General features: G+C 45.6%; 1 protein-coding gene across 2 annotated transcripts in view; it reads right to left on the minus strand.

Moving 5' to 3' along the window:
- SHC2 (SHC adaptor protein 2) overlaps positions 1–14,729 on the minus strand; it is a 61,172-nt gene that overhangs the window by 17,786 nt on the left and 28,657 nt on the right. For both annotated transcript variants that reach the window (XM_087893657.1, XM_060681506.2), the window contains 4 exons: positions 12,198–12,249; positions 9,904–10,030; positions 7,560–7,737; positions 3,591–3,657 (listed from right to left, as the gene is read on the minus strand). In XM_087893657.1, coding sequence (XP_087749783.1) covers positions 3,591–3,657; positions 7,560–7,737; positions 9,904–10,030; positions 12,198–12,249 — 424 coding nt within the window. The remainder of the gene's footprint in view (positions 1–3,590; positions 3,658–7,559; positions 7,738–9,903; positions 10,031–12,197; positions 12,250–14,729) is intronic.

A 14,729-nucleotide genomic window follows, 5' to 3' on the forward strand; every position in this document is an offset into this window, starting at 1 on the left:
CAGGCTGCTTTTATATCCAAAACAGCACTACTTGAGAGAAAGCCAGCTTGCAGCAGCTGACAGAAATACAAAACCAAAACTTTTTTTAAAAAAATAAAATCTGTAAATTCATTTCTGCTCTTGCAGCTCAGAATATAATTGCCAGTTTTTTTAAAGCCAAAACTACACCACTAATAGGCAAGAAAGTAGGAGGGAGGTAAGGAATAAAGAAAAGCTCAACAGCTGGAGAAGAAAACAATTAAAAATGGGGAGAAGGAGACTTAAGCATCTTGAAAAGAATCTGGGTAAACTCGCAAGATTTGTTTTTCTCACCGTTTACAGCTATACATCTGAACTGACTGTGTTGTTCCTCTGTGTCATTTAATATATGTGGGTTCATGCATAATTTTAAATTTATTTATTTATTTATTCTGTCATGGTGAAAAGTTGGTGAGGAAAACAAGAAAAAGAAATCTGCCTCTGCCTCCCAGCAATTTTGCCTCATTGCAGCAAACAGCAAATAGCCTGCTTTGCTTCCATTTTCGTTTTCAGCATAGCTTGAGTAGCACAAGAAAAAAAAAATCTGCTCCCAGCAATTTACCTCCTTGCAGCAAGCAGCAGAGCCCTGCGCAAAACAGCTGAGAGCAAAACAGCTGAGAGTCGGGAGGCCGATCAAATCAACTTGTGCTAATTAGGCTGTGCTGAAGCTGAAAGGAGCTGTTTCTGCTTGCTGATTGCTGCAAGGAGGTAACTGCTGGAAGGCAGAGGCCAAAGGGTGGGGGCCAGTGGGTGGGTAGGGCTACATTTGGTGTAGAAGATGCACATAAATTTTCACCCCCTTTTAGGAGGAAAAATACTCCGAAAAATACAGTATATTGGAGGTGACCAGAGTTGGGCGACACATGAATTAACAACCGGTTCGCCCAGCACCAAAAATGTGACCACGTGCATGCTTTCAACCCATGCATGCGGCCTTTCATGCATGCACTTTGCTCTCTTGCGCGCTTGCATGCATGCGGCTTAAAAAAACGCAGCTAAATAGGACGGCATAGCGCCGGGGCAGGTGGGCGTGCCCACCCACAGGTCCCAACTACCGGTTCTCCTGAACCAGTCCGAACCGGCAGCAACCAACCATTGGTGGTGACCCTTTGAGAGCTGTATGCCACAAAATCTCATTTTAATATATGCCAATTAGTGTACATTCAAAGTGAAAATATGATCTGTCCCCGTCCACACACACACACACACACACACAAACACAGCCAGCCGAGGGTTAAGAAAGTACTTGGCACGCACAGAGGTCATTATTTCAAACTTGGCAGCAATATAATCACCGTCTGCCGAGAGCTTTTACTGCAACAGATAACATAAAATTACATACGCATTGCAAATAGTCCAGCAAAAACAATATCCCTTTCGGCAGCTTCAGACGTTGTTCAAGTGACTAGCCAAAGTTCATTTTTGTTCGTCACGGAGTTTTACCAGCCACCACCCTCTCTTATATAGTCTCTGGGGTGTGGTCCAGTGACTCAGTTCTAATCCCTAGCACGCCTCCTTAACTGCTGCAACCGTTTATCACGCCTTCGTTGGCGTGCATCCAGGAATGACGGCTCTCCTTCGCTCTCATCCGAGACACCTGGCTCCTGGCTAATCTCCTCTCCCTCGGCCGGCACCTGAGACAGTGCCAGAGGGGAGGGGCCTGGAGAGGGAGGCCTGGCTGACTCCTCTTCCTCATGTTCGGAGCTTTCTTCCTCTGATGAGATAGGCTCAGAGGGCGGGGCCACAACAAAATAAAGTTATTTTATCTATTCCCTCTATCCATCTACAGCTGAGAAATTCCAAAGGTGCTTTTTCAAAAAGCATCTGGACTTTCAGTTCTTGCAGTCATCTGGTCATTAGCACTCTCTCTGTTGTGACTCCGACCCACGAGGCCGACTTATCGGAGGGAGAAGGCTCCGAATATGAAGGAGAGGAGTTGGCCAGGCCTCCCTCTCCAGGACCCTCCTCTCTGGCAATGCCTCAGATGTCTCCCAAAGGAGAAGAGATTGGCCAGGAGCCAGGTATCTCCTCGCAGTCGGACAGTGATGGAGATAAGTCTTGGCTGGATCCACGCCAGCGTCGGAGAGACAGGCGCATGCAGCAGAAAAGGAGGCGTGCCAGAGATTAGCTGAGTCATTGGACCACACCCCACAGGGGATAAAAGGGGGTGAGGTGGCCATTCAGACTCTGTGACGGACAAAACTAACTACTAGCGAGTCACATTGTATCTTTGAAACAACGTTATCTGCCTTGGATTTAATACGGACTGGACTTGACAATTCTTGAACTGTGTGTATCTTGTTTGGGTTTATCTGACGGAGGAACAACCCCTCCCTCTATGAGTAAAGTTCTTGGCAAGTAGCTACTGGGTTGCTGCCAATCCTCTTATCGAAAGAATTTGTTGTCTGCCAGTTTTATTTAACCCCTGGCTATCTGTTTGTGTGCGTGTGTGAGATGGGGACAGAACACTCTCTGAGAGTTGTGGAGGCCACTTGAAGCTTTATCTGTGCCTTCGGGGAACTGCTGAAAAGAGAGTCTTCAGAGAGAGTGCTAACGACCAAATGACTGCGAGGAACATAAATTCTTCCATTCTCCACCATTCAGTCAGAACTGAAGAAGCTTCTCGGATGAAAAGTGAAACGTCTTCATGGAAAAACAAAGAAAGTTGCCTTTTGAAAAAACACCTTTGGGACAACCGTGATCGGGATGACTGAGAATCTCCATAGACATCCAGGTAAGAAAGAAGAAAGTAAAGCACTAGACTGATGGAAAAACCATAGAGAAACATTTAATGGCACAACATTTTATTGGCAGCTTTTCCCAAACTGCTCTCGTCTGCATGTCTTTGGGCTGCAATGTGCAACATGTTGAAATGGGCGACTTGTGGAAACCAAATAAATAAATAAATCCAGAGTTTTCCACAGCCAGTTGTGGCACTAGATGGGAAAGAAGAATTTGTTGAGAATTGAGAAGATTAATCACTTTCAAATACAGCTTGGTTTCGGCTGATTTCATAGAGGCGTATCCCAAACTTGGCCATTTTAAGATGTGTGGACTTCAACTCCCAGAATACCCCAGCTAGCAATGCTTGTCTAGGAGGGAGTCCTAATGTTTTTCAGCTGTCGCCATTTTAAGATGTGTGGACTTCAACTCCCAGAATACCCCGGGGTATTCTGGGAGTTGAAGTCCACACATCTTAAAATGGCGACAGCTGAAAAACACTGCTCTAGGGACTCCCTCCTAGATAAGCATCTTTTAAAAAAACTGATTTATTTTTTTAAAAGATCTTTGTCTAATTCACATTGTGCCAGATATCTCCTAGTATCATAAATACAGTGGAGCGCGGTGGCTCACGTGTTGAAGACACTGGGTTGGAGTTAGCAAGCCAGCACTTGAGGCCCGAGTGCAGCTACGTGGCAGGGATGAGCTCCCGTCCTTCGCTCCAGCTCCCTGACGGGGACATAAAAGGAGCCCCTATGTGCGTCTTTCAGGGGAACGGTGATGTCACAGACCCAGACGTGGCTTAAACAGTGCCTCTGACACGAACAGGACAGAATAAATATAGTAATTACCAGAAAGATCAGCATCCCAGTTCAGGTTTGAGTGACTACTGGGTTCCCTTCTGGCTGAAGACCCAACCTGTGGGTTGGAAAGAAATGGAATTATATCGGCTCACAGGAGAAAAGTTGAGAAGTTGCTTTTTCATGAGACAAAGGTGCTTTTTCCCCCTCTCTTTTCTCTCTCTCTCATTCTCTCCCTCCATCATTTTCTCATTTCTCTCTCTCTCTCTTTCTCCCCTTTTCTCTCTCTCATTTCTCTCTCGCGTGCGCGTGGTTGAGTGGGGATACCCTCCGCAAGTGAGCATAGAGGTGCTGCCGGCGGCACTGATTGAAAAACGTCCTCAATGCTTTTCAATCAACACTGCCACCGGCACCACTCAGCTGGAGGAGTAAAGAATCCCAGGACAGCGGGAAAAGGGGGCTGGTCCTGCCGAACCTCGCACGCCCACCCCGGGGATCAAGCTTGGAGAAAGCCGGAGCGATCACCCATCAGCCGGCCAACCTGCCAGCTCCACGCGCCTTCACTACACGTTGGCCGAGCCCGGCCACTCGCTTGAGGAGAGAATCCCCATTCGTGCGTGCCCTCCTGGCCCCGCAACAGCCAGCCAGGGGGGTCGCATGAGGAGGAGGAGGAAGGTTGTTTTCAGTGAAGCCGCCACCATGGCTCATGCTCACACCTCAGCTGCAGGCCTGTCCCCCTTTCTGTCATATCCTCCTCCTGGATCCCATTCCCACCCTGCCAGCCCTCGTGTTAGCGAAGGTGGCGTCGGCCACAGCCGGGTTGGGCTAGCGTCTCAGGGCAGAGAGCAGGTTGTGCGACCAGGTCATCAGGGAGCCGCAGGAGAGCGGTCAAAGAGCCACATGCGGCTCTGGAGCCACGGGTTGCCGACATCCGATCTAGGAGGTGTTTTGATCATTAGGACAACATGAAAGGTTTTTTTACACCTTGTTCCTGTGCCTCTCTCTCCTCCAGCCTGCTGTTAACAAAATACAGTATGCAGAATAATAGAATGGGAAAGGATGATGGTCAAGCAGGAGACCCTATACCAGGGGTGTCAAACTCAAGGCCTGCGAGCCGGATGCGGCTCACCGGGTGCTAAAATCTGGCCTGTATGACCTGCCTGGAAATGGTGAAGGACCGGTCGTTGGTGCTTTTGCAGGCCAAAAAGAGGTGCAGGGGGGCTACGCAATGGCCTCCTGCAGCACTCTGCCAGCTAAAACGGGCCATGGGGAGACCATCCCATCTCCCACCGCCACCACCGTCGCTGCCCCCCAGGCAACCCGCAGAGCACTACAATGCTGATCCAGCCCTCAAAGTTTGACACCCTGTCCTATACTATTCTGGATAAATGGCCAATCTCTTCTTGAAAATCCTCCCTTGACAGAGCACCCACAACTTCCGGTGGCAAGCCGTTCCACTGGTTAATTGTTCTCACTGTCAGGAAATTTCTCCTTTGTTCTAGATTGCTTCTCTCCTTGATTCGTTTCCACCCATTGCATCTTGTCCTGCCTATAAGTGTTTTGGGGAATAAATTGACCCCCCTCCTCTTTGTGGCAGCCCCTCAGTTATTGGAAGACTGCTATCATGTCCCTCCTAGTCCTTCTTTTCTCTAGACTATCCATACCCAGTTCCCGCAACGGTTGTTCCTATGTTTTAGTTTCTGTGATTAAGAAACGAAGGAGCTTCTTCTTCTTTTCGTTCTTGTCTTTCCCGGTCTCCAGTATGGCATTTACATCATACTTTCCTGCACTCTCTATTTCTCAACAAATCTATCTTTTGCTCCAGATATAATTAACATCTGTTTGCATTCACCAACACAGCTGGGTTAAGCCTCTACTTGGCATTCAAGCTACGCTATCGGCATTTATCTTTTGGAATTGGTTCGGCGACTGAATTACTCATGTTTCTTTAATGCTCTGCCTGTCCTCAGGAGCCCATCCCCTAGCAAAGGCTCCTGCCGAGTTCGGATTTCCACCGAAAAGGATCTTATCACAAGGGCAAATAATTGGTTAGCCCCACTGTCCTTAGGTGACTCTAGGGCAGAAATCGGTTCATAATCCAGATGACTATGTTGCTTGTATCCTTACGATTTATATTGATATTGTTTCCTGATTGCTTATTTGTACCCTATGACTATCATTAGGTGTTGTACCTTATGATTCTTGATGAATGTATCTTTTCTTTTATGTACACTGAGAGTATATGCACCAAGACAAATTCCTTGGGTGTCCAATCACACTTGGCCAATAAAAAATTCTATTCTTATTCTATTCTAAAAATTGTTCTTGGCCAACGTCTCCCACTTTTGGGGTTCCCCTCTAGGGATGGACTACAATATCCATTGCTTCCCTATTGCCTGGGGAGGATGAAAGTTGTAGTCCTCCCTGCAAGAATGGCATTCTTTCAAGGCAAGGTATTCTAATCGGCAATCCCATTCTGAACGTCAGTCTCCTATCGTGATAGTGTTATTTTTAAATTAGTCTTTTGTCTTTGGATTTTTTTTTTCCTGCTGAAGAAAAAGATTGAAATAAAAAAGCAGACACATCTAATGTTTGATTCATTGGGGGGGGCACCTTTGGATTGCAGAAAAGGAGATTTTAAGACAACCAATTTCTTCAATTGGTTAGAGCCTTGATAGTACAATGGTCTAAGCACCCTGTTATTAACACAGCTGCCTGCAATTACTGCTGGTTCGAATCTCTCCAAGACTCAAGGTTGACTTGGCCTTCCATCCTTTCTAAGGTAGGTGAAATGAGGACCCAGTTTGTGGGGGCAATAAGCTGACTTTGTATAAATATACAAAAGGATGAAGGCTATTGCTTAACGCATTGTAAGCCGCCCTGAGTCTCCGGAGAAGGGCGGCATATAAATCAAATTTAAAAAAAAAAAATTACTGGTAGCCCTTGACATACAGCCATTCGTTTAGTGACCGAAGTTACAACGGGGACTGAAAAAAGGGATTTACGGCCATTTTTCACACTTATGACCATTGCAGCATGTGATTGAAATTCAAGGGCTGGGAAATTGGCTCATATTTATGACGGTGGCAGTGTCCTAGAATCATGTGATCCCCTTTTGTGACCTTCGGACAGGCCAAGTCAATGGGGGAGCCAGATTCACTTAACAATTTTATTACTCATTTAACAACTGCAAGGTTTCATCTAACCATTTGTGAAAAGAACGGTCTGTAAAATGGGGCGAAACCTTCTTAACAATGGTCTTGCTTAGCAGCAGAAAAGTTGGGCTCAGTTATGGTCATAAGTCAAGGATTATCTGTACAGAGACTCTGGGCAGCCTACAATACAATGAAAGTTAAAAAGTGCTCAATTGCAGTCGTAAGTCAAGGACTACCTGAAGTCCTTTGCCACAGGATAGTTTTCTGCAGAAGAAAAAGATTTAAATAAAAAAAATACACCTATCCAATATCTGATTAACAAAGGGAGGTGGCACCTTTGGACTGCAGAAAAAGAGGTTTTTTAAAAACAGCTAATTTCCTAAATTATATGGAACATCCGCCAGATTCTGGCATCAGTTCTTCTTTCACCACAAAGGGGTGGGATGGGATGGGATGGGATGGGAAGAGATCCAGTGGTGGGTTTCAAATTTTTTTACTACCGGTTCTGTGGGTGTGGCTTGGTGGGTGTGGCCTGGCTTGGTGGGCGGGCAGGGGAAGGATACTGTAAAATCTCCATTCCCACCCCACTCCGGGGGAAGGATACTGCAAAATCCCCATTTCCTCCCGATCAGCTGGAACTTGGGAGGCAGAGAATAGATGGGGGCGGGGCCAGTCAGAGGTGGTATTTACTGGTTCTCCGAACTACTCAAAATTTCCGCTACCGGTTCTCCAGAACTGCCCAGAACCTGCTGAAACCCACCTCTGAAGAGATCGTGGTTACGGAACAAATGACGATGCCCTTTAGTTGAGCTAAACAGGCTTGGATACACCTGCTGAACCTGCCAAGGAGTTTGGGGGGGGTCACCTGGCTGAAATGGGTGGCGTAGGAACCCAGAGAGAGAGTGTGGCTGGAAGCCGATCCATAATGGAGGCGCGAGTCCACCAGACCGCCAAGGGGGGGCTGCTTCCCGGGGATGCTGTTGTAGTAATTGTGTCCTGAGGAGTCTTCCTCTTCACCCCAAGAATCTTCCACTCCCATTGTCCTGATCAGAAAGACAAGAGGGGACAAGGCCAACGCTATATAAATTGAATGAATGAATGAATGAATGAATCAAAGAAAGAAAGAAAGAAAGAAAGAAAGAAAGAAAGAAAGAAAGAAAGAAAGAAAGACCAGAAAAAGAGAACAATGTCACATATTTCAGAAACATAGACATCTATAATGTGTCTGTGTGTGTCTGTGTGAGAGAGAGTCTGTGTGTGTGTGTTTATGAGAGTCTGTGTGTGAAAGTTGTGTGTGTGAGTCTGTGTGAGAGAGAATGTGTTTGTGAATAGGTGTGAGTGTGCCTGTGTACATGGGTGTGAGTGTGAGCATGTGTGTGTGTGTTTGTGAGTCTATGTATATGTTTCTGAGTCTATGTGCATTTGTGTGTGTGACAGCCTGTGTGTGTGTGAGAATCTGTGTGTATGTGACAGATTCTGTGCATGTGTGCTTGTGTATGTGTGTGTGAGAGTCTGTGTGTGAAGGAGAATGTGTGTGAGAAAGAAACTGTGTGTGAGTGTGTGTGTGAGAGAGAGAGAATCTATGTGTGTGCGTGTATAAAAAAATCAAGGTGCATGCCACAATTACATGATCAAAACTCATTTTTACATGGTGTGTGTAAAATTGGGGGGTGCCTTCAATATCCGGTTTCAATTTTTTTTACTACAACTTGGGTCTCCCCCCCTCCTGATCCAGCTCCTCCACACTAACACCTAATTGGCTCTTGGGTTAGGAGGGAGGGGCTGGCCCAGTGTCAGCCAATGAGCTTAGGTGGCTGAAGAAGGACTAGAACCTGGGTCTTCCAACCCCTAAACTACCCTTTCCCCACCACAGCTGATTGGCTGTTAGACTGGACTGGCCCACATACAGCCAATGAGCTTTCATGACTGAGGAGTACTAGATTGAGGGTCTCCCCTCTCCTAGCCCAGCATCTTCCTCACTACACTTGATTGGATCTTGGGCTAAGAGGGAGGGACTGGCCCAAAATCAGCCAATAAGCTTCTGTAGCTGAGGAGGACTACAATCTAGGTCTCCCTGTTTCTAGTGCAGCCACTTCCTCACTATATCTGATTGGCTCTTGGGCTGAAAGGGAGGAACTGGCTCACATTCAGCCAATGAGCTTCCGTACCTGGGGTGGGGACTAGAATCCAAATTTCCCTGTCCTTAGTCCAGACCCTTCTCTATTAGATTATACTTGATTGGATCTTGGAATAAGAGGGAGGGACTGGCCCAGAGTCAGCCAATCAGCTAACTGGGGGAGGGGGGGAGGGAGCAATCTAGAACCTGCAAGTCCAAATGTACAGATCTTCACAGGATCCTCAACGCATGGGGAAACTGAGGCTACAATCCCATACCTGTGGCCAGGGGGGCTTTTTATCAGGTTCGCCTGATCCACCAGTTGCGTCCCTTTCTGGATCGGGATGACTTACGCACGGTCACTCATGCCCTCGTCATGTCCTGCCTGGACTACTGCAACGCTCTCTACATGGGGCTCCCCTTGAGGAGCACCCGGAGGCTCCAACTGGTCCAGAATGCGGCCGCGCGGGTGGTGATGGGAGCGACTCAGCGCTCCCATGTAACACCTCTCCTGCGCGAGCTGCACTGGCTCCCAGTGGTCTTCCGGTTGCACTTCAAGGTATTGGTTACCACCTTTAGAGCACTCCATGGCTTAGGACCCAGGTATTTTCAAGACCGCCTTCTGCCGCCAGTAGCCTCCCACCAACCAGTACGCTCCCACAGAGAGGGGCTCCTCAGGGTGCCGTCGGCCAAACAATGTCGGCCGGCAGTCCCCAGGGGGAGAGCCTTCTCTGTGGGGGTACCGACCCTCTGGAACGAGTTGTCCCCGGAGATACGGCGGATCCCGGATCTGCGCACTTTCCGCCGTGCCTTAAAGTCGTTTTTGTTTCACCAAGCCGGGCTGACCTGACCTAACTTTTTAAAATTGTTTTAAATTTTAAATTGTTAAATTATGGGTTTAATACAGGGGTGTTTTAACTGTGGGCCAAATTAATTTAATTGAATTTTAATATTGTTTTAATTTTTGTATTTTCTGTATTTTATCTGCTGGCTGTTCACCGCCCCGAGTCCTTCGGGAGAAGGGCGATATACAAATATAATATAATAATAATAATAATAATAATAATAATAATAATAATAATAATAATACCACCTCTCCTGGGATGCTACAGTTTGGGGAGGGCTGTGCAGGTACTGCTTAAAGCGGAGCTCAAAGGCCTGGCCGACGGTGTTGATGATGCTTTGCGCCAATCCGTCACAGCATTCCAAGATGTGGCAAGCTGCCAAAGAGAAAGAGAAGATCCCCAACCAGAAATTAAACATATGTCAGGTTTCGATACTATCTCAAAATAAATGAATTTCCAAACTGCCGATCTTTGAGGAAATTTTCTCTTTATTGAGCATAGTGATCTGTCCCTGGCTCTTTTGCGGTCAGCACTGACCTTTGCCCCCCAATCCCTCCCTTTCCGATCCCCAATTCTCTGTGTCTCATTGGCTATCTTCCAAGCCACTCTCCTCATCCCATCTCCGTCAGATCACAGGAATGTCCCCCCCCTCCTCCCATCTCCGAGGAAACAGAATCTTCAAAGGAATTAAGTAGGCAAAAGTTCAAGCTTCTCCTCTCTTTTCATATGTCAGCGCTGGAACGCTGACAACATAATTTTCGCCGCCCCCACCCAAACAGATACACAAGAAGACACAAATAGGAGCGGGATGCAGCTGCAGAAACAGCCAATGCAATCTTAGGCTGTGTTAACGGGGCCAATAGGGCCTCTCAATGGCAGAACTCTGAAAGTAGGACATGCCTGGAGAAGTGAAAGTGAAAGTGAAATCAAAAGTGAAAGTGAAAGCAGGGGGAATGAAAGAATAAAACTGAGGTTTTCACCTGGATAACATTCACATTCTTTTCCCTGGTTCTTTCATGGCCACCACTCACAGGCATATCGTACAGGTAGTCCACGTTTAATGAACAGCTTTTTAGCAAGCGTTCAAACTTACGACGGGCCTCCAAAAAGGTCCTTACGACTCGATTTCAAAGTTCTGATGGCCACACCCTCTGTCACACTAATGTGATTGCAATTTGCGCTCTTGGCAACCGGCTCGCATTTACAGCTGCCTGCGGCATCCTGCAGTCATTTGACTGTGATTTTGGGGAGGTTTTGGTAGTTTCTAATCTTTACTTCTAGTTGCCATCAAAAAAAATGCCCACTGGGTATAAAAAGTTTGTTTAATGACTAGTGGAATTGTTTAACGACCACCACAAAAAGGTCATAACATTAGGTGCTGTCACGTGATGTCCCACTTAATGACTGTCACCATTTACTGTCTATGGAGATTCTCAGTCATCCAAGTCATGGTTGTCCCAAAGGTGCTTTTTCAAGAGGCAACTGGACTTTTTTGGTTTTTTATGAAGTGAACTTCATAAAGTTCATCCTATTAAGATAATTGGATGAATTTCATAAAGTTCATCCAATTAACCAATGGAATGTTTTGCCTTTAGAAGTTGTGGGTGCTCCATGTGAGAAGGGGATGGCTCCATGTGAGCAGCGGGCAAACACGCACGCATGTGATTGTCCACTATTCATGCAAACGAGGATCAGAAATGATATTCAGCAGCTTCTGACCAGTTCTGGAGAACCGGTAGCAGAAATTTTGAGTAGTTTGGAGAACCGGTAAATACCACCCCTGACTGGCCCTGTCCCCATCTATTCTCTGCCTCCCGAGTCCCAGCTGATTGGGAGGAAATGGGGATTTTGCAGTAATCTTCCCCTGGAGTGGGCTGGGAATGGAGATTTTACAGTATCCTTCCCCTGCCACGCCCACCAAGCCATGCCCACCAAGCCACACCCACAGAACCCACAGAAATTTGTAAAAAAAATTTAATCCCACCACTGGCGTGGATGTGCGCACCCACATGGACTCACTTGCCCACCTCTTCCACAGCCCGGTTCCGAATAGTTCAAGCAGCCCAGGGGTTAGGGACCCCTGGTTAAATTAATCATGTAGTCGTTAAATGAATCTCATTTCTCCCTCCCTCCCCACATTGCTTGTTGGAAGCCAGCTAGGAAAGTCTCAAATGGGGATCACATGACCTCAGGATACTGCAACCATCATATAAATACATGCCAATTGCCAAGTGCCACATGCCCAATTTTTGATCACGCGACCAAAGGGATGCTACCATAGTTGTAAAGTCACTTTTTTTCAGTGCAGTTGTAACTTCGAAGAGTCGCTAAATGAATGGTGGTAAGTCGAGGAGTATATACACAAAATGCACGGATGTATCAGCTATGGAAAAAAAACTGCTGACGCCTGGTGCATGCATTACTCTGTACACAAAGATGAAACATAGCATAATTTTTAAATATCACCTTTCGCAAGCTCCTGTACCACGCCATTGGCGATAGCTTTTAAAAAGGGGCATGCCATTTCTCTAATCACACTCACCTCGCTGGTTGATGGGATCCTTGGCAACATAAGCGACGTAATCGGTTGTATCCTGGCCAGAAATATAATTCAGAAACAAGAGAGTTAATTTTGAGGCTGCTGAGGCTGAGAAGCAGGACTTATAGCGGGAGGAATGAAGAGGAAGAGGAGTTAAGATAAATTTAGCCTGGATATGTTATGGCCATGTTCATTGGCATTCCACAACCTCCAAATGTGCCGGACTACAGTTCCCATAATCCCCTGTCAAGGGGGTTCAGATTTTTTTCTTTTAAATTAAATTTAACATTAGAATGCAGAGCTGGGCCAAGGATGGGAAAGATAGCAGTGCACCAGTTTAGCTGAATAAGAGGATTTTTTTTATTTACAGTGGGCGTGGTGACTTCTGCACTGAGAAGTTGCCTTGGCCAGAATTCCTCCTGATCACTTTTCTAGGTTTGTTTTTAAGCTTCACTTTTACATTCCACGGGTCAGAAAAAAAAAAATGTTCCCCATGGTGAGAGTTGATCCGTTGTGAATAGATTGGACATTTCTTCACAGGAGGGATTTAAAAGGAAGTTGGGAAGGCCTCTGAGGGAGATGTGGTAACCCTGGGTGAGGGGTTGGACTAGATGACCTCTGGGGACCCCCTTCCAACCTTTTCATTCTAGGATTCCATAAAAGAATAAATTAGCCAAAGTTATGGGTTATCAACCTTGCTTAGCATGCTGTGGGAATGCATCTGCCAGATCTTCATTGACTTGGTTAACAGTGGACTGGAATAATGTCACTCAATCCTTCATGACAGTGTTTCTCAAAGCTTGGCAGCTTGAAGACTTGGGGACTTCAGTTCCCAGAATTCCCTAATTAGTTATGCTGGCTGGGGGATTCTGGGAGTTGAAGTCCACAGGCCTTCAAGCTCACAAAATTGAAAAACACCAAATGAAGCAATACAGAAAATTGTAACTCTTTAGTGCCATCTCCTGGGTGCGTGAATGTTAAGCAACCCAAATAGAATAATGTATACAATGAAGGGATGTCCATAGGATTGGGGGCAAAAAGGTCAAGATGGCTGCTCCACTTGCCACCATCTTGGTTTTTTGGCCTATCTCTGCCAGGGTTCTCTCATGACACCAAACCTTTCTTTTTCTCCTTTATTTAAGTCTTTATATATTTTCTTCTTTATTCAGACTTTCTCTGACAGACCCAGGAGCAAAATCTTAGCTTCAGCCCCATTTCTGTACTTTCTTCAGACTGCACCCTGTATCTGAGTCTCTTTTTCCTTCATTGTTTTTTGTCTGTTGAAGCTCAGTAGGCAGGATTGTGTGAGGAACTACCTAAAATACTAAATTAACTTTTGGGGTCATGTTTTAACCAAGGATGTCCACAGCAGGATTAAAAAAAGTCAAGAGGCTGACAGTAGCTGAGTTTTTAGATTTTTCAGGGTTTTTTTATTTTACGTATTTTATATTCTTTCTAGTTTTTAAAGCTTTTTACTGTTTTTTAAAAGTAAAAGCTTAAAAATCTTTTAAAGCTTTTACTGTTTTTATTTATTTATTTAATTCTGAGTAAATAAAATACTGTTTTTATTCTATTCTTCCTATGCCGATCTACAACGATAAATATTTTACTTGACTACACCTGTATGATTGAAGCCCCACCCCCTTTTAATGGAGGTGTGGCCTCAATCCCCGCAGGCAGAGCTGAGCTGCCATTTTGACTTCTTTGACCTCTCTTGGGTTTGGCCCTGATTTGAACAGATTAGTTTTACTAATTCTATGAAAAGGGCTGATCCCATCTTGACCTTTGTGATGCCATAACATAGGGGAAGGGAATACCATATTTAGATTTTTTTTTTATGGGAAGATGTCAAAATTCAAGCAGAGTAATCGGGGAGGGGGTCAAAAATGGTGGCTATGATGATGCAATCATGTCTTACTTGGCTCATGCATGCAGAACACATGTAAAAATGACATGTCATGTCTGCAAGAAGCCATCTTAATTTTTTAACTCTCTACTACATCAAGGTTTCCCAACCTTGGCCACTTTAAGACATGTGGACTTCAATGCCCAGAATTCTCAACAGTGGCTTCTCTGGCTGTGGAATTCTGGGATCTGAGATTTACACCACTGGAAGTGAATAGAGTTAGGAAACACCACCCTATATGAATATTCCCTGTACACAAACCCTGGAAAGCTCTGACATCAACACCGCTTGGCATTCTGGGAAAATAAAATGACAGTCGACAACAGCTCAGGAGTGCCAAGAAACAAACTTTAGAGAAAAGGGAGAAATGGATAAAATGAATGTAATGTAACAAGGCAGCTTGACACGATGGCAGTGAATGGGTTCCCAGGAAAATGTAGTGAACAATTCTTCTCTGTCATTTTTAAATGTAAAGTAACACCCCAGTTTGACTCAAATGCTGCAAGGGGTCAATCCTTCCTTTCTTCTTTCATCTTTGCCCAGATTTGCAGATATTTCAATCTGGGTGTGCTAAAGACTCCTGAGTTCAGATTTCAGCAATCTCTCCAGATAACTGAACTTCAACTCCC

This window comes from Pantherophis guttatus, chromosome 1 (assembly GCF_059756535.1).
Source record: "Pantherophis guttatus breed Tessera chromosome 1, ASM5975653v1, whole genome shotgun sequence".
Taxonomy (NCBI): domain Eukaryota; kingdom Metazoa; phylum Chordata; class Lepidosauria; order Squamata; family Colubridae; genus Pantherophis; species Pantherophis guttatus.